The 20,404-nt window shown below is 43.3% G+C and overlaps 2 protein-coding genes across 5 annotated transcripts in view; both read right to left on the reverse strand.

The window, feature by feature from the left end:
- LOC308328519 (C-terminal-binding protein 2-like) overlaps nt 1-15,698 on the reverse strand; it is a 242,381-nt gene extending 226,683 nt beyond the window's left edge. For 3 of the 4 annotated variants that reach the window (XM_080782395.1, XM_080782394.1, XM_080782401.1), the window contains exons 1-2: nt 15,218-15,698; nt 931-1,049 (exon numbers count right to left, since the gene is read on the reverse strand). In XM_080782395.1, the coding sequence (XP_080638521.1) occupies nt 931-1,049; nt 15,218-15,326 (228 nt within the window). In that variant the 5' untranslated portion in view covers nt 15,327-15,698. The remainder of the gene's footprint in view (nt 1-930; nt 1,050-15,217) is intronic. The other variant, XM_080782396.1, reaches the window with a different exon arrangement.
- Nucleotides 15,699-18,743: 3,045 nt separating this feature from the next.
- Nucleotides 18,744-20,404, reverse strand: part of LOC308328857 ((E2-independent) E3 ubiquitin-conjugating enzyme FATS-like) — a 9,257-nt gene continuing 7,596 nt past the window's right edge. Inside the window, exon 5 of the mRNA XM_080782964.1 lies at nt 18,744-18,951. Coding sequence (XP_080639090.1) covers nt 18,922-18,951 — 30 coding nt within the window. The 3' untranslated portion in view covers nt 18,744-18,921. The remainder of the gene's footprint in view (nt 18,952-20,404) is intronic.

Raw genomic sequence — 20,404 nt, forward strand, 5'->3', positions numbered from 1 at the left:
GAGTGCTGCTCTACTCAACACCTACGCATTTCCCTTGTCTGGAACAGTTTCCTTAAGCTACGTTGTGGGAGGGTGAATTTCAAAACATTTTCTTTGTCAGCTATAGTGAGCCAGATGAGTTGGGTTCCCCCGCCTGAGGCTGTCTTTAGACCATGGATAGGAGTAAAAAAAATAGCATACTATGTAAAAGTAAAGTAGTTAAAATGATTCCACTCAGCACAAAACCCTATGGATATTGAAAAAATATTTCATATGAATCCATTTTTATATACAGAATAATATTAACTGTGCTATTAAATTCATGCAGGTGAAGTGATAAATGGAGTATATGCCTTGTCCTGCGGTGTTTGCAGGTGTAGAGTACCGTCCCTTTGATCATTTCTCTGTGCAACTAATGTATCTTTCCGACAGACTTTACAAGCATACGCTGCACACAATGTACTGTACCTTAAATTACTAGCAGACTTGGTAAAAGCACACATCCCCATGGAAAGACATGACAGTCAGTGGTTCATTAGTGTGAGAGAAGGCTGCTCCCACATCTAAATTCAAATCAGCATGCTTGTTTCATGCGCTGCTGACTTGCAGTGCTGTTGAAGGACTAGCAAGTTTGAGCAATAATTTCACAGGATGTTGCACACCTTGGGGGGCTTGCTCATACTAACCAAACAAAGAGGGCCTAATCAAAACAAATGAGAGCCAGCTCGAAAGTAGAGAAACTGCAACATGGGAGCGAGCGCAGAAGAAATGGAGCAAAGGATGGGAATTACTGTGTAGGAAAATCAAGGAAGTATAGGCAACAAGGGAGGTAAACGAAGGGGGGATACAGTAAAGGCTAGTAGACAGCCAAGCGTATCCGCCTTGCTGATCTTTCTGAAGCATATTAGCATTAAACCATCATTGCTAAGTGGCCTTGTGCTACATATTTACCCCGGCTCCAAGCTGGCTGATAGGTCTGCGCTCCTTGCCCTCCAGCAGTTGCGTTACCATAGTCCCATAACGTTCTGGTTTTGTTCCGGTTCTCCATCCAGTTGAGTCCAGACCACTCCCTGTGAACCAGAACAACAAGACACGGTGAACGATTGCCGATGATGGGTTCGAGGGTAGGAAGGATACTTCTCAGCGACTCTGACAGACAATGCCCTAATACCTTGTTAATGACCTTGTATTGACTGTATACGTGAGGACCCTCTCGAAAACGAGATATCTCAAGAGCTATTCCAAATAAAGAATTTCAATCATGAAACGTGAACCTGTGAACACTGCGCAAAACCCATGATTGAGCAAAAAAGGTCTACCAGGCAAGCAAACACAGGGTCAATAGTGTTATGCACATGTCTCAATAATTCAAAAAACATAGCAGTAATGATTCAGGCAATAAAGGCCCACTGTGGCTTGCCAGCTACGGATGTAATTCACTGCACTGTCCTGCTGCAACGGAGTGAAGTCTCACAGTGCTCTAGTGAGGAGCAGTAGTCTGCCCCAAAGGATTTCTGTAATATGGCCAGAGACACAGGAAAGCATATCAATAATAGATACACTCACTCAAGGAGGAATATCAGGAACTCAGCTTTTACAATCTCTAGAAAGGACCACTGCCAAGGAAATTGCACCCCGCCCCCTTTCTTTTTTTTCAGAGATTCTGTCAGAAATAAAAAGTAATGTTTTTCCTTTTCCTTCTCTGCGACTCTCCTCAGATCCACCCCTTTTGACTTTCTCCTAAACTTCCCCTGAACAACTGCTCACAGTGATCACTTGCTCAGAGTAAAAGTGAATTTAGCTTGACAGAATCCAATTATGCTAATTCCCAGAAGTTGAAAAGGCCATCTGTTTGAAACCACATGCTATATGGGACATAATACTGTATACTGTACAGTATGTATATAGCTTGCCAATATCTGCAAGAAGATAGCACATGATACGCCATATCAGCAGCTTCAAGCGGAGCGTGGGAATAATAATCAAACTCCCCTCTCCCCCCCAGCGTCTCTCCCTCTGTCCTCTCTCCTGTATTCTCCCACAGACCACTGTGGCTGGCCCCGGCTCTCTCTCCCATGAGGCTGTGCGCCTTGACTTGATGATAAGAGGGAGGGGAGGTCCGGGGGTGGTGGTTGGGGGGGGGGGGGGGTCGCGGGGTCCTGTATAGCCCAGGACAAAGCCTCCGGGAGAAGCCGTGAAGCGATGGAGCAGAATGTGAAGCTGTGGATGAATGGACAGTGGAGGAGTGGCGTAGGAAGGGGAGAAATAGGTGCAGTTAACCCATTTTGGACTGAGGTCGATTAAAAAAAAGGCTTCAAAATCCCCCCCCCCAAAAAAAGTGGTGCTCAACCTTTTTCATGTCAAGGACCCTCAGAATTATCTCTATTGGGCCACGGACCCCCATCTCAAAATATGTAGTTCCAGGGACCCCCCAGAAGCAAATATTTTAGTTAAGAATGTTCGCTCTGAAATATATATTCAATTCAATGATTTGCGCCACATTTTAACGACTTTTCTAAAATAGCAGACCTACAAGCTTGTAGATCTGCTATTTTTCAATAGCTAAAGCATGTTAATGCTTAAAACACCAACAGGGGTTCCTGCCCAAAATGGGTTAAAATAGCTGATCTACAACCTCACGAGGTGTCAATGTAGATCGGCTATTTGAACAATTTTGATGATACTTCTTTTAAATAGCAAAATATGGCTAATAGCCGGTTTAGGCGGCGCACAAGATAGCTAGGGCCTATATGGGTTCAAAAGGTTGAGAATCAAATGTATGGGAACCTGGAGATGCTACAGCATAGAGAGATTACAACAAACCACATAACATGAGTTACAGTGCAGGCCTGTTTGTTTAACCTGAACTGTGAAACCTGCTGGAAATTGGTCAGCAGGCTCTCCTGAAGAGAGCCTGCTGACCTCCTGAAGAGACATAATCGGTCATATTTCGGGAACGCAGATGTAGGAAGATGAAGAGTTGTGATGCGCTGCATTCATAAATTACATCCAAGTGATGTAACTCTAACATCTGTACATTACACTGTGCCATTAATGTGTATAAATGCTGTCCTTCTGCCTGTGAACAAAATGGATGGGAGTATTTCCATTAAACTTGGTGGGAATAATATTTTTTCAGGCATTATTTCTTACACAGAACTTCGTCTTGTTTTTTTTTTTCAGTGTGTGAGGTTTTCTTTAATAGACTTGGTCCTCATTTTTGAGTGGTGCAACCACTCCAAGGAACAGCAATGTCCGTCCTAACCTATGTGACTATGTTTAGAGTACCAGTAGGGGCAAAAGTGTCTCTGTTGTGCCAGGGAATTTCTTCAATTTCAAAATGCTGTCTTGTAGGCTGATGCTTACATTAGCTTACCATCATACAATGGTGTCATGCATGCGCCAAAAATAGCATATCTACAGTAAAAGTACACAACGGGTCGATGAGACATGTTCTGAACTTGTAGATTGGCTATTTTTGGCGTGTGATACCATTGTACCATGAAGTAGAAATCAGGCAAGGTCCAATGCCATTGTTTTTTTAAACGAAACTGAAGGACAATGACTCCAAATGTCTTTCCCTCAACTTCACAACAGTCAGTCGGATGGCGCGTGTTCTGCGGTCTCTCAGTGAGGCCCAGATCCCCGTTTAACCACTGTGGGTAAACAGGCATGAAACGGGACCTCCTGGCTCTTTATGGGGCATTTCGGCACGTGCCGATAGTAGTTCGTTGATTTTAGTGGCGCGTGAAAACCACTTCGGATGGAAGACGCAGCGTGATGAACTTAAGGCCACAGAGTACAGCTAGCCAACGAATCATTAAAAGGTCTCCATAAAAGGATTGTCAGGCAGACGTCTTGTTAATAAAATGCTTTCAACACCTCCACTGTCTCTCTTGCCATTTATTTAGACTCTCTCAGACAGTGAGTGAGCTTGTGTTCATTAAATGCAAAGAGGAGACTGATTGAGCCAGTGTGTGCGGCGTGCGCCGTGTGTGCGTGCATGCGCACCTCCGAGAATGTGTCCTTGTACAGTGCATGTGGGACCCAAGTTGAAAGCAGGGTGATAATTAAAGTGTCTGTATGCATCTGACGTCTATCATTGCTCCCCTAAAGAACATTTTCTTGGAAGTGAAAGAGACTTGACTTTCATGATCATTCTCATGGGCTTGATCCTCCCTGGGAACCTTTGGGATTTAAAATAAGTCTGGCCGATTCCCAGATGTTTTCTGGTGAGTATCTTGATTAGTATACATCAACCACACACACAGTCATATCTTTCCATATTCAACACCGGGGCAAACTCAGCTGCAGGCTGCACTTCTAAAAGAAAATATAGAAACAAGTCTAGCCTACTTGGCAGCCAGATGCACTTTCCTTGTATGACCTTGCAGACTATAACTTTTAACAAAGCTCTATATACTTTGTTGGATGGAAAAGTAGCTCATCTACAAGTTCACAATGTGACACATTGAGCTTGTAGATCTGCTATTCGAGTATTTTTAGTGGTGCAACCACTCCAAGGAACAGCAATGTCCGTGTTAACCTATGTGACTATGTATGTGTGACTATGAGTACCAGTAGGGGCAAACGTGGCACTGTTGTGCCAGAAACAGAGAGAGAGAGATAATGCTGCACTGTTGCCTGCTAATGAGAGAGAGAGAGAAAGAGAGAGAGAGAGAGAGAGAGAGAGGTAGGAGGAGAGGGGAGTTGCACCACTCAGTTCACACGGGTGTGATTTTCTTTTGTTACTGTGGATGAACTGCAGAGATTTGATCTAACAAGGAGAACTGTGATCTCCTGCTGTGCCATGCATCTCCAAGCTTCAGCTGTTTGAGTAATTGGCTGGTAAATAATAAATTCAAAACGTGGCGGTACGTCTCAAGGCCAACTCTGCTCAGCGTGGGGAGTGACATGGCTGACGAATTGGTAACAAACAGACTACAGTTAACAGTATGCTCAACACCACCTCCCCCTCCTCATTACCGACTCTCAAAGTGATGCACAAAATACAGGTTTTCTGTGTTGTCGCACGACGCGCACACACACACACACACACACACACACACACACACACACACACACACACACACACACACACACACACACACACACACACACACGCACTTAATTAAACAGAATACATTGTCTTTCATTCACACCTGATATATAATATGCCCACTCAGCAATGTTCCCATACACAGGCTGTCTCTTGACAAGAACAGAGGCAGGAGGGTGTAAGGGCCAGAGCAGAAGGGACAAATAAGGGACGAAGGACATCAAGCGAAAAGTAATTAGTGGCAGAGAGAGAGAGAGAGAGAGAGAGAGAGAGAGAGAGCGAGCGAGAGAGAGCGAGAGCGGTGTGTTGTGGGTGTGGACTTGACATTAAGGAAGTATTTAGACAGGTACATGGGTATCTTGGTGGTGTATCGAATCTTGTGGACCAGACCCGTTGCAAGACGCTGTAGTCTGCAGTTTGTTCCTGTCTGAGACCAGCAGTGCTGAGTCATCTGCGGACAGGAACAAGTTGCAGTCACAAGCTGATGTCATGTCGTTTACATATATTATGAACAGTAAATTCCCTAGTATGGTTACTTGTGGAACGCCATAGCTCCACCATCTGTTCTCTCCCCTCCAGGTAGGATTGCATCCAGCTCACTGATGTGCTATCAAAACCAATTACTTTTAGCTTGTTAACCAGTATGGAGTGGTTCACGGTGTCAAAAGCCTTTTGGAGGTCCAGCATGACCATGCCGCAGTATTTGCCAGCATCCACCTTGTATTTGATGTGGTCACTCAAATAGAGGAGGCATGTGTCAGTGGAGTGGGATGTTCTGAAGCCGGATTTAAATTAGAAAAGAAAAAAATGTGGCAAGATACTTTTCAACCTGTTCATAGAGTACTTTTTCCATCACTGTCGAGATGGAGCTAAGAATAGAAATATGGCGGTAGTTGCCTGGGTCTACTTTGCTCCCTTTCTTGTGCAGGGGGGTATAGATATGAGAGTGATCAGTGAACAATTCATTCATGTATAAGGTGCTTGAGGGAGGGTCCTTGTTTAACACAGTAATCCAATTACATTTGCAGGTTAACCAGAAGGCTCGCCCTCATAGTTTCGCTAGGTTTAACCGTTTAGGCATAGTTTACTGAGGTTACATTTAGGAATACCAGGCAGAGACCGTTCTTATCTAAAGCGATTTACAATGTGCATTACATTAACGAATGAAAGATACTGTGATGCTTTCAACTTTCACGTCAAAGTCAAACAAGGGAATGCAGCTCAGCTAAAATGAACATGGAGATTATCTACACAAAATATACAATAAAATTAATTCTCAATATTCAGATGTAGCGTGTATACCAAAAATATTATACAATAGTTAGTACAGTTTGAGTGAACTTGCATGAAGTAACAGTTCCCAATGGCAAACATATGTGGCCCATATGTTTGAGTAAGTTAAGTTATATTGCCTTGACTACAGTACAAGCAGTAGTTATAATCATGTGCTTGAGACATTTATTTTTGGTCCACAACAACATTTGTTTGAAATGAACATGGCATTTTCTCAACCACCACAAACATACAGCATGACGCATGAGTCATGATGCAGCCATGGTTCTTACTGTGAAACATAAAAAATACATTTTCTATCATAATATTTAGACGATGATTTGGCATGCCTCTGTATCAATTCTCCCCAGCATGTCATACTAGACTCAATAGGCTCAGCTGGAATATACATTTAGTTTAAGAACCGTTGTTAACTTGACAAACCACAGAACATGAAAACAACTATTTTTTTTATGCTTGGCTGTTTTTGAGAGCATTGCTTCTCCTGGTCGGGAACAAAAAAATGGGAGGTGAGACATTCTTACAAATCTGCAGAGAATCTCTGTTCTGGGCATGTCGCTCTTGGGAATGAGACATCAAGTCTCAATGAGATTTTAACGGTCTAATTAAAAATGTCACAATTGGCAAATAATCAGTGAAAATTGCTGATCTACAAGCTGACAATGCACCACAACACAACGAGTTGTCAGCTTGTAGATCAGCTATTTTCGAGAACGAGTTTGTATAGACTGTAGACGGAAAAAAGGAAGAGGAACAAAGACCTTCTGTGAGGGACCCCGGTCAACAAAGTATAGGGTCGAAGTGGTTAAAACATTGTTCAATTAAACATTTGTTCCCATTGTGAAACCTGTTGAGAACCACTTGCCAAGTGGGCAGGAAGAGTGGAAGTGATTTGAGGGGGAGAAGGAGTTGAAAAGGGCATAAACAATGGTGTTGTGGTGGGTATCATCAAGTTCATGATTCAGTCCTCTACGTGGCCTTGGTGATTGCAGAACTGCTGCTTCAGACTAGAATACTGCTGCTTCAGACTAGAATACTGCTGCTTCAGACTAGAATACTGCTGCATTAGACTAGAAAACTGCTGCTTCTCTCCACTAGATATTTGAGGAATAAATATGATAAGATGTTTTCCACTTTTAGGTCAGAGTGGAATGTTGCAAACACCTTACCAAGGCGCCCTGTGCCTGTGTACACATCCAATTACAGATTCCTTGCAAAAACATCACTGACCTAAATATGGCAGTGCATGCAACCCACATTGTGCCATTAGAAACGGAATGGAGGCTTTGTAAAGTGATACAGCTCATAAAGAACTAACCTGCTTTAAAGATGGTCTATCTTTTGAACGCCGACGACATCCAAGGGGATGATCTTGCATTCATCCGATCAACAAAATGTTCTCTAGATGTCTTTCATATTTGGGTACTGTTTTTTCATCTTAAATTCACGATTGCCAAGAGTCCTGGTAATAGACACTTTATTGCATGCAACATATGAAACTAGGGGATTTTCATGATTCTAAATGTTTGTTTTGTGTGCAAAACGAATGTGTTTTTTGTGCAAAAATAATGCTTTGAATAGATTCAGAATCATGAAAAGTTTCATATGTCACATGCTACTTAAAGAATTATGAAATTTGGACATTTTTGCCTTATGTCGGATGTTAATAGTTTGGTCACATATTATGCTAATAACTTGAATTTCAATCTTTTAGTACATGTTATTGTTATTAGACACCTTTAGAAACATATTGGTGAAGAAATTTCTTGGTAACGATTTAGTTCCCAGATTTTCATAGGTTTCTCTTACTATGTTTTCTGAATATTAGCTTGTAGACGTAAACTGATCTACAATAAGTCTAAGATCCCCAGTATAGGGATGTTGAGGTTCAAGTGGTTAACCTAAAAACATCTGAGACTTCTGCCTCACCCTGTGTGTCCTAACATCTGTCCTCTCCCACTGGCCTCCCTTGACCTCCTGTAGGTAATGACACTAGTTGCTTTTCTTTGCTAATTGGAAACAGTTGTTCAAGGGGTCTGCAACCTTTTTCACATCAAGTGCCATGTTTTCATTTCCGTGATAGTCAGTGTGCCATAATTATATATTTATGACACCACATCAACATTAAATATTCCCAACTGATTTTGATTGTCCATATAGGATATACATAACCAGCTTAGAAATATTTTTGATGATCATTAAACTCAGAGCATTAACCCACCTACTGTAATCCCTCCCCAGTCATGAGTTACAGTAGGAGTTTGAATGAATGTACAATTATGTGCAGGATGTAAATCATTGTGTAATTTGAAGATAGACTTAATTTAACTGACTACACTTTTTTTTTATATTTAATTTTAAAATAAAAACCTTCTCTCTCTCACTCTTATGCCAGTGTGCCAGTGATCACCCTCCCCTGTGCCAATGTTGGCACCCGTGCCTAAGGTTGCCTACCCCATACATGTATACCGGTATACATGTGTATACCATAACCATATTGAATACTTGATTCTGGTTTCGGCCAATCAGAATTGACGTATATTTCAGATATACAAAGTGAAAGTGTCTATGTCAAAGAGTGAATTGCCCCAAAATATAAGCACTGCTTATTGTTGCGAAAAGGGTAAGAAGCGTTCCTGGTGGAAACCATGCGCCGTTTCTGAACCGCAGTGGGAGGGGGCGTGGATGTGACCTCATCTCGGAGGTACAGAATGAGCGTACGGACTGAGGGAACGTATTGGGGCTAGAGTAGACTAGAACCCACTACAAGGGAAACGGAGTGAAATGAGATGGGAGTGAAGAAAGCAGAGGGATACTTTCATTTTGCCTACTTTTTACCATTACTTCTTCTCTCTGGCATCTACCTTCTCATTGCCGAGTGATAAACCTCTGCAAGAGTGTGGTAATTAGAGCTGAGCTTGAGCGGGTGTTAATGCTACATGTGGGACCCTCCTCCTCCCCCAATTTCAAACAGGCCAGCCCATTATAGGTCTGATTGGATAAACACAAAGGCCAGTGGATCATGGTGAGGTAATAGTAACAGTAGACTCCTCAGTTTGCTGCACCACTAGAGCCCTTGGGGCTCAGGAGGGTCCCTAAGGCCTGAGTTATACTTGGTTGTGTCCATCGTTTTGCGCACAGAAAATAGCCAATATGCAAGCTCGCACTGTCAGCCTCTTTGGATATGTATGCCAGTGGTTCTCAAACTGGTGTCTGGGGACCCCCAAGGGTCCTTGAGAGCGTTCCAGGGGGTGCCCAGTAAAATTAGGAACTAGAACCCGTGTGAAGTGAGGAGCGCTCTTATCATGGTACATCAACAGGAAGAGACACATATGACGTAAATTCTCCATTCATTGTCAATGGGAATTTAATGTTTGTGTAAGACGAATATCTACACTAATAGCTGAATATAGGAGTGTACCTCAAAAAAGAAAAATCTTCTTCCCTTATGATTGTCCCTGGCACAAACTCCTTTCAAATGGGGATCTGCGGCTAAATACATAATTAGGCAGAGACAGAGACAGAGAGTGTGAGGGATGGATGGACTTTAGTTACATGGCAGTTACATGCACACATGTATGCTTGCGCTGCCTTGGTGCTGCTTATCACAACCAACCCTGCAGACATACAGTAGTAATGCAGGAGGAAGTGTTGACTTAAAAAGCCAATTTCCAGCTTGTCCTTGGGTTAACTTGGGCATTATGTCTACTTTGGGGATTTCACTCATTTTAGCCTGGAGTATTCAGGGATTTATCACACATGCTGGGCCACCTAATAGTCAGCTCAGCTGTGCGATAGAATGGTCCAATAATCTTCACTGGCACAATCATTATTTGAATCATATGAAAAAGACAGATACACCCATGGGTCGTATTTTTGTAATATCTTTAACAGAGACGCAACCATATGAGAATGCACAGACAAAAAGGCATGCATGCATGTGCACATCATGCATGGTCAGATTGACACAGGCCTTCAAGTGCTACAGAGGCAATGTGCAAAGCAAAGACAGCCTCAAATGTCTAAAATGTAAGCTTTCAAAACCAAAATGGTATTTCAATTAATGTGTTCTTCTCTCAGTTGTTAAATAGCTACAGATCTTGAAAGCCTCTACAGTTCAACGGCTAAAAGTTGAGGACCACATCTGGATACAGCCCACACTCATGAAAACAATTGATAGGAATCGTCTTGTTTCTGTACTTGCTATTGATGGACATCATCGCTGCACAATGAGCACACCTCAAAAGTCGCCTCATTGACCTCAGCTTTGTACAATTACGCCCCCCCTTCCCGTATTGCACCTCAGATCCTCTCATGTACAATTACGCCCCCCCTTCCCGTATTGCACCTCAGATCCTCTCATTGATTGGAGCCGAGAGCAATTTGCAGTCTGAAAATCCCAGTGCAACATCCATTTCCATCCTGCATTCGTACACTTATTTGTGTATCAATAACTAGGTGGTCACAGGCAGCACCCCCCAACCCCCCGAAAACACACAAACACGCACACACTACAAAATTGTTTCTTCAGCAGAACACCCTGGTGGAGGAGGATTGGACGGGGAGTTCTTGGAAACATCTGGCTTAGAATCCATTCTTATGAGTGTCGTTGGGACTTCAGAGCTCCCCCAACGCGAGCTAACATGAGTATATTCTGAAAACTTTTCTGTGAGCGATCCACGGCACCATTTGCTGTCCAACGCCAACTTGTCTGGGACATGATGATGTGACGGCTTCCCTGCCCTCTTTGTAGTGCTCTCTTTCCCCTATTCTAGCCCCTCACTGTCTTACTCTATCTCTCTGCATTCTTCCTCCCCTGCTGAAGACTTAAAATACAAGGAGTGTCCCAGCCTGTGGCATGTGTTTAAATGTTCATGGCGGCGTGGCACACTACATACCACCATACCGTATTCTAAATACTTACTCCGTCAGACGACAGTGTTGTGCCTCGAAGATAGCAGATCTAGTACAAGCCCAAGCCTGTAAGTGTAAATCGTCTATTTACGATGTGCTACTCAGGCTTAAAGCAAAGCGGCAGCGCAGCAGCGAGACGAGCAGTAGGATGCTAAATCACCCAGTCTTCAGAATGCCTATCGCTGACCGCTCATCTGGCTGTGAGAGGCAGACAAGGGAAAGGGTTATTTCCTAAATGGCTTTAGCTGGGGTGGGGTGGGGGTGTCATGTTGAAAAGGTGCTATACAAATAGAAAAAATCATTAATTTAGTTGTCTCAACAGGGTGACAGCCATGCATCATCGTCGTTCTCACACACACACACACACACACACACACACACACACACACACACAGAGGGGGGCATGTGTGTGTGTGTGTGTGTGTGTGTGTGTGTGTGTGTGTGTGTGTGTGTGTGTGTGTGTGTGTGTGTGTGTGTGTGTGTGTGAGTTACATCCCAAGAAACAGTGCTGAAAGGCTGTACCTCTGCACCATGGAAAGGTACAGTAGTGTGTGCAACTGTGCGTGCGGTTTCCCTAAAGAAATCTGACAGTTGCAGTGTATTGAGAACACTGCTGCTTGAGTTCTAACTAATTTGAAAAGTGGATCATATCCAGTTCTCAGATCTTTACACTGGCTCCCTGTCTGTCAAAGAATTGATTTTAAAATACTACTGTTCATTTTGATTGATAAAGCATTGAATGGCTTAGAATCTAATACATCTCTGATCTTGTGATACGGCATGAACCATCCAGACCTCTTGGGTCGCAGGGCTTAAAGCCAAAAACAATCCCAAGACTGAAAATGCTTTTTTTGCAAATCTGCACTGATCTCATTAAACGACCCCTATGAGATCCTCAGGACTGAAATCAGTCCCCAGGACTGAGAACTTTAAGCCCTGGGGTCGTCTGGGACAGGTCTGTTTCCTGGACCCAGACTCAGACTAAACGTGGAGAAGCAACATTCAGTTTTTATTTATGCACCACGTATCTGGAAACTCCCAGAAAACTCTACCACTTTCGATTTTTTTTTATCATTTCATCTGCATTGTAATTCTATTCTATTCTCTTATCTGTCTGTTTTACTTTAACTTCATCTTATTTTTCAATTGTATTCAAATGTCCTAATGTTCTGTGTTTGTAAATGTCTTAATGCTTTAAATGTTTTGTTTAAAGCACTTTGAATTGGTGAAATGTGCAAATGTTTGAATTGGTGCAATACAAATATATTTCCCTTGTGGTGTGTGTGTGTGTGTGTGTGTGTGTGTGTGTGTGTGTGTGGTGGGGCAAAGTTTTCGTCTCGTCTTATCCGATTTCTTTTTTTCCATCCGAGACAATCTAATCCTTTCAATTAATTCTGTTGTCCAACGCAGTGGTCTAAAACCAATATCACGCCTCTAATCTAACCAAGATCATTTTCTTTTTCTGTAATTGTTTATCGAACCACAGATAAACCTAAAGGTACACAGCTGAAATAGGTGAAGTGAGACTATTCCACTCTGCTGGTCTTATAGTTTTCTAGTTACTGATGGAGAGAGAGACAAGAGAGAAACGGAGGGTGTTCAAAGAAAGTAGAACGGGAAAGGAAGAGAAGTTTGAGAGATTGTGAGTAACATACTATAGACAGAAGCAGAGGATATATTGTTTTATTCTGTCCCTTCTGCAGTTTAAATGTGAATAATATACGTTAAGAAGTTCAAACTGAACTCGTGAAGAAAGTGAAGATAAGCCTTAGGGTGCCCTATGTATGACTCACATGTTGCAGATAATATTAACGTGATAAGGGCTGACCTTAAAGCAGTTATGATATTAAAGTGGGGTGGGTTGCAGAGGGAAAGACCATCATTTGTATGTCTGTGCGTGTGCGTGTGCGTGTGTGTGTGTGTGTGTGTATGCATGTCTGTGTGCGTGCAAAAGGTGTGCGTCTGTGGTGTAGTGTCTGTGTTCATGCATACATGCATGTACAGTACAACAGTACTATGATTCATTTTTAACTGCAGTTACAGCATAATGCCAGGAGCCAAACTCTGCAAACTGCGGCCCTTTCATCTTCATCTCCTCCACACTGAAACATCCCCTACATACATTATTGTGTCGTCGTCGTCCCCCTCCAAAAAAGAACCACTCCCAACTATTTTTGCACTGAACTCATAGAGACCTCTACTCTTCCCCCCCCCCCCCCCCTCTAAAAGATATTCAAAATACAGATGAACCCAGTGAAGTACGTACATCATGATGGAACTGCGGGGAGGAGGTGGGAGGCCACAGTGAATGGCTCACAAAGGATCCAGCAACAGACATCAAAGAGGTGCTGCCACTCTCTTCCAATGCAGCACACCCACACAGTACACAGTTCATTTAACTAGGAAAGACTGCACATAATCCCTAGCTGTACACTTGCCGAGTTACCAAATTAACACCTTTTAAATGGGTGAAATCTCATTCTGGCATCTTGATTTGACATCGAAAAAGAGGAAAACTGTCATTTCTCAACCGTTTCGGACACTGGGCCCCCTGGGCGCGTTCCTGGGGACCCCCACATGGTAACTCTGTCATTTCTCTACCGTTTCGGACGTGGGGCGGCTCGCTGGAACCGGGCACCCTGTTCCTGTGGGTCTGGAACTCCCCCCCCCCCCACCCCAGGAACCCCCACACAGAGTTGCACCACTCATTTCACACGGGTGTGATTTTCTACTCTGATCATGATGGCATAGCTCCATGTATTGATAGCTCTGTAATGCACAGCACTGTGTCCCATGTGTTCTCTGTCATGTTACAGTATAAAGTCAAAACGGGCTTCTCATAGCTGACAATCAGTGGCGGTTATAGAAACTAAAAGTGGCCTAAATCAAACAACCTATTACCATGGTTAGTGTATGTGTGTGCGTGTGTACCCGCCCATCATTGGTTTCTAAGGTGCCCATTAGATACACATTATCATTAAGAGATGTGATTATATACTGTCACTATAATGACATAAGCAGTTCCAACAGCTCGATAATCACTACACACAGACAGTACACAGCACACTGCATAGGTAGTGGTACAATTTAGTCAATGTTCCTTTTAGTTGGTTGATGGTTTATTTACTTTGGGATTTTGCTACATCATCACCCGTCAGAACTTAGAAACCCCAGGAGGGACCTGACTGTGCCACAATTTGCTCTCTTCTCTATATTTCTGCTGTTCTGTTCCACGACATGCCATCACTTGCTTGTATCCTCAGCAGCACACAGAACTTGCCATGCAGTGACATTATATCATCCACTCACTGTGTTGTATTGAACATGACTGTGAAGTGAACTCATCCATCTATGAAGCCCCTCTCGGAACCCTCCGAAAGCTTTTATGATTGGACCTAGCTTTGTAAAGTCAAGTGTCAGAAACTTTACAACATTTGGGTTCTGCTTGTGGGGCTACCATCTATGCAGAGTTGCGGACCAGCAAGCATGGTCTGTCTAATTTATAGTCCGTCGCACGACGGTGTCGCGCGCCGAAAATAATATCTATGGTTTAAACAAGCGTACTGTTTTCGTCTATGAATCGGGCTTTAGCCTGACTTCCGGCTATTGTTCCATATGTATCTCTGAGCAGGAGACAGTCAACACACAGGAAGGAAGGATGCATACAAAACAAAACTGTCCTCTTTTCTGATATCAAGGAGATAATAAGGATAGGCCTATATCTGTACCTCAAAATTGTGCTGTACCCTACAGTGGAAGGCACCTAAACAACCTGGCATTCAAGAGTTCATACAAGTATTTCCCTGGACCCTGATGGATCTTAGGTTTTAAGATTAATTCTCCCACACTCTTCATGCGCTCGTCCAGTGGACAACACAGCCTCGGCTCAGTATCAATTCTCAGCACAGCATAGCGAACTCATGGCCATGCAGTGGCAGTTCTTAATGATGCATCAATTCATTCATTACTTACCTTGACGAGTGTGGTTACTGGTGATGTCGCCGGCTGCTACTGCCGCCAACAGGGACAAGATGTGGAGAGCAGCCAGAAAGCATAAGTTATCCGTGCGCCAGTCTCTCATATTGCCTGGCTGGCTTGGGGAAGGAAAGGGGAAAGCGCAGGGCTCGGCGTCTGTTATGATGACAACACGAACATAGTACAGAGTAGACAGTTCACTGATTTGGATAGTAACTAATCTGTGTAGTTTGGTACGGGTCGTCGGCTTCACTTCACTTCTTCAAGATGCAGCAGGCTGTCAGTCAGTCAGTTGGGAAAGAAGACGCTGTCAAAAAGTTTTCTTCACAGCATCTTCTAATCGCGCGTTCTGTGCGCAAAGACGCGGAGCAGAAAGATTCAGCAACTTTGCAGCTGCTGCATTACGGCGTTCCGTAGCTGAATGGAAATTCAGCATAGCACGACAGAAAGGAGAGGAATAGGATGTTGTTGCTGGAGAATTAGCAGTCACTTGCTGCTCGCTCCCTCGCACTCGGGGCGGAGGAGCTTCGCGTTGCCATGTGCTCCTCCATGCCACGCTGGGCGTCGGGTCCTAGCGCCGTGCGTAATCAAAGCACAGCCAATCAGCTGTGAAAAAGGCGAACGTTATACTGTGTGTGTGTGTGTGTGTGTGTGTGTGTGTGTGTGTGTGTGTGTGTGCGCGCGCGCGTGCGTGTGAGTGTGTGTGCGCGCATTATGGCCAAATGTATGATTATTTTATTTTATAAAAAAGTTTCTGTCAAGAATTTGTACAGCAAATATCACTATGACAATGATTCTACATTTAAATTGTATGGTTTATGCATTTATACCGTAGGCCAGTGATACTCAACCTCAGGCCCGCATCAAAAAATCTGGAAAATGAAATAAAAATAAATAAATCTGAATGAAGTTATCTTTAATTATTAAAAGTAATACTATTAGAGTTGTACTATTACTCGAACGAAAATAAAAGCTTGGGGGGGGGGGGGAGATGCAATGCAAATGAAAGACATATACTGTGTATCCCTATTCCCTGACATAATTTTATAGCTAAACGGACAGAATTCTATTTTATTTGAATGAGGAAACCCAGCTGCCATTAATAGTTGGAAATGGAAATGGAAATTGCAGAAATTGCGGAAATTGTAATTGCGGAAATTGCGGAAATGGTGGAAATGGAAATTGCGGAAATTGCGGAAATGGTGGAAATGGAAATTGAGGAAATTGCGGAAATGGAAATTGAGGAAATTGCGGAAATTGCTGTCTCTAGTCATGGTGCGGTGGGTAGAGGAGAACCGGTTTAGTGTCCCATTGGCCGTGGGGCTTAGTGTCCCAGCAGAAGGGTGAAATCTTAGAGTATATACTCTAAGGGTGAAATCAGCCGTCAAGGTCTTCTCCCAGAAATATCCCATTGGCAGATGGCCGTATAGGGCTAGTCTCCCATTGGCTTAGAGGTCAGGCCAGCCAATCATGAAAATCTTGCCACACCACGTGATTAGACTATAAAGTCTGATCATTGATCAGCTCAATAGATTCAGGACTGGACATGGCCAGCCTCCACAAATGCGTGTGGTGAGGAGCAAACTATGGAGCACATCATAGAAGTTTGTCCTCTCCAAAGACTGGAAGGAGGATTAATCACCCTCCATACAGCAGACCAGGAGGCAACCGCTTGGCTTAAGGACTTTGCATTCGCTAAATAAATAAATAAATTGATCAGCTCTGCAAGTTGATAATAATTTTAAGCAGTCAGAGTCAAAATCCAGCCAGCCTCTATAGACCTCATCTTTGATCAGTGATTTTACAACATGTGTAGTCCACACTGGTGGTGACTTCATTATGTTCCAGTCGACACTTCAGAGCGAGGAGAGAGGGGGGGGGACGGGACTGACATGCACTCTTCTTGTACTTCTTTTGTATAACTTACTGTCAGTCTTGTCTCATCATCTGGAACAAGGCTAGACATGGGACACGCCATGGAGCAGCGCTGACATGCGCATCAGAAAAGCATAATTGTTGTACTGTTTCGAAGCCCAAATGAGGGATGTGCGCATGCACATGCAGCTCAGTACTTTGACTGAACACAATCCAACCTTTATTCAATGTTTTCTTCCTCATTCTGGTCACTAATGCCAGATTTATACTTGGTTCTGCACCGTGTCTCACACTGAAAATAGCAGATTTACAAGCTCACGTGTCACGATAATACATGTTCTTGTAGATCTGCTATTTCTGGTAGATCTGCTGTTTTCCATTTCTATCTCTTCTCTCCGTTCAAACCTCTTCATTTCAACCTTGTATGTTTCCATGGCATATGTTTTGGAGCCCTGAAATCGATGTCCTCCACTCTGCTCTTTTCATGCTTGCGGGCACTGTTTAAAATGCCACGCCAATGACACATTCAGTCACGTTTACGGGCCGTATGTGGACTAAAGTCCCAGGCTTTACGCAGAAGTCTCTTCTCTGATTACTATGTCATCTCTGGTTTGGAGCTCCGTGACAAAGGCCCCTTTCACAGACGTTCCCTGTCTCCTGAGTTCTATTAGCTTGGAATTCCAGCGTTCCGGATGGGAGGTTCCAGAAGCCTTAGGGCTGACGTGAAGTCAATGACGAGACATATGCACTCCTCTCTCCAGCTTTTGTAAACACACTCCAATGACACGACCAAGGTGATTGTAGCATAAATTCTCGGAAAATGAAACCGCTTCAACGTAGAGTGGCTTTGGAACACTTTATTGTATACAGAGCAATTGTAATATAATTCATAGTGATGATATTGTCATGGAATTAAATAATCGGGTCTATATTAATATCAGATTTCAGCTGAATTTGTGAGATAACCAATCACAATGTCATGCTCTCATGAACAGCCAAAGCCAAAGTGTGGAAATCATTTGGGAGGTAGGGTGTGTGTGAATGTTTTAATAACTTCTACCGTAATAACATGTGACCATGAACTTCATACCCATAACACCACATGCAGAAGAGCTGCATATTGTAAACTTGGTTTACAATATGCATTTGGACATTTTCTGTGTTTTATACTTGGTCACCCATACAGTATACTGTATGTCATTGGCATAATGTCTTTCTGAATATGTCTGACCATCACCATTATGTTTTGGTGCTTAGAAGAGAGAGCGATTACAGCATCTACATTCTACTGTGTCTTTTACTGTATTCTCTTCTGGTTCTTTGTTAAATAATCAACTTCCATACAGTAGGTGACAGTCTCTCTAACATGAGTGTAATTTCAATCAAAATAATGCATATGCACAGGCTTGGCAGAGCATCATGAACATTATCATGTGACTGAATAAAAATCAGACCTGTTTGAAGTGAGTGGTGCTGTACTGTGTCTGTACTGTACCGCCCTCCTCCCTGGCGTGTGTGTGTGTGTGTGTGTGTGTGTGTGTGTGTGTGAGTGAGAGAGAGAGAGAGAGAGAGAGAGAGAGAGAGAGAGACGCTGCTCAACAGTGCAATCCAGCGGTATTGGCGTGGTACTTCCGTGCTCATCCGTGCTCATACACACAGACAGACATACACACAAAGTCACGTAATAGGAGTGGCTAGCACCACTCAAAAAGTCAAAATAATGAATGTACATGAAACGTGTGGAAGTGTGGAACTTTGCATCCTGGATCCATGGATGTTCTGTCATGAAGTTCTTGTCTTTTCATTCTCGTTTCGGCATTTGTCGTTTATCTCTGCAAAATTTGGCCCAAAAGCTTCTGCAAAACAAAAACATCCAACAACTATTAATTGCCTCAAAACATAACCAGGTAGGTGTTCATATCTGCAGATACGGTAGACCTATACAGTACCATCCCTCAATCTCCTAAAATCCACATAGTATTAAACAGTCCTGTTGCTAATTGACTTTCAGTTCCATCACCTGCCCCTTGAAATGGCTCGGCTCTAGCAGAGGGAAATTACTCTAGCTTTGCTATATCTGGCCAAACAGCCTGCTATGCAATCATCCTCTTTACATGCATTCTAACAGTTGGAATCTCATTTCCGCCATCATTTAAAAGCCCACCTCCCACCTGCACCAGCTCACCATGGGCTCCGCCTCTTTATGTGCCACCAAGACTTCGTTAATAATAAAAAGCAAGCCATCAAAAGTGGACACAACTCAATGTTTATCAATGAGGCAGTTGCTCCGTCCCATCAGTGACACCGTCCTGCTAAAGCCAGATTTATGCTTCGTCGTACGACACTGTCACTGTAGCTGAAAATAAAGTCTGAGAGATGGTGAGGTGAGGCTGGCAACCATTGTGCCTGCGTCCTCCAGCCCATTGAGAAATGTTCTCACTGTTCATTTTCATTATTATATATAATTTTATTGTGAAAATAGCCACTCTACATGCACGTGAGCTTGTAGAAATGCTATTTTCACTACAGATACAAGGTTTCTGCCCGACAGCAATGATATTCTTTTAGAAATCCATTAGAAGTCATACACTTTTCATGACCTCAGGAAGTAAAGGATTTCTATAGTATGGTTTACGGCTATCTGTGCAAAAAAAAACACATGGTGCAATAGACGTTACTGATTGCTTATGAATTAAACTTGCCATCTTCAATACACGTCCATGTATTTTCGTCCAGACACAAAGGGAAACAAAGGTTCATAATTATCATTTTGTTCTTGCTAACTTCTGGACAATAAGAGAAAGTCAGCCTCCTTTATATCACCTTGACAATATCCCTGTTAATACGCGCACACGCACGCACACGCCCACACGCCCACACACACGCATGCACATTACACCAGGGCACACATGACCTGAAGCCCCAGCGATTGCCTAATTATCTGTGAGAGATTGGGGACATCTATTCCGTTACACCTGAGTGACAGTGAATTCATTGTTGGGGTTATGTTGAAATGGGAGTAAGGCTTGCCTACAGGTGATGCTGAATGAATCCACCTGTCTCTCTGACACTGCAGTGAATGCCCTACATATGTCCTTCATTTACATGTCCTTCACTCTTAGAGGACATGGAAAGTACCATACTCATTGGGGAAGGTCCGTGCACGCATGCACACACGCACAAACGCACACGCGCGCACACACACACACACACACACACACACACACACACACACACACACACACACACACACACACACACACACACACACACACACACACACACACACACACACACACACACACACAC

This window comes from Protomyctophum bolini (assembly GCF_963924005.1).
Source record: "Protomyctophum bolini genome assembly, chromosome: 14".
Classification (NCBI taxonomy): Eukaryota; Metazoa; Chordata; class Actinopteri; order Myctophiformes; family Myctophidae; genus Protomyctophum; species Protomyctophum bolini.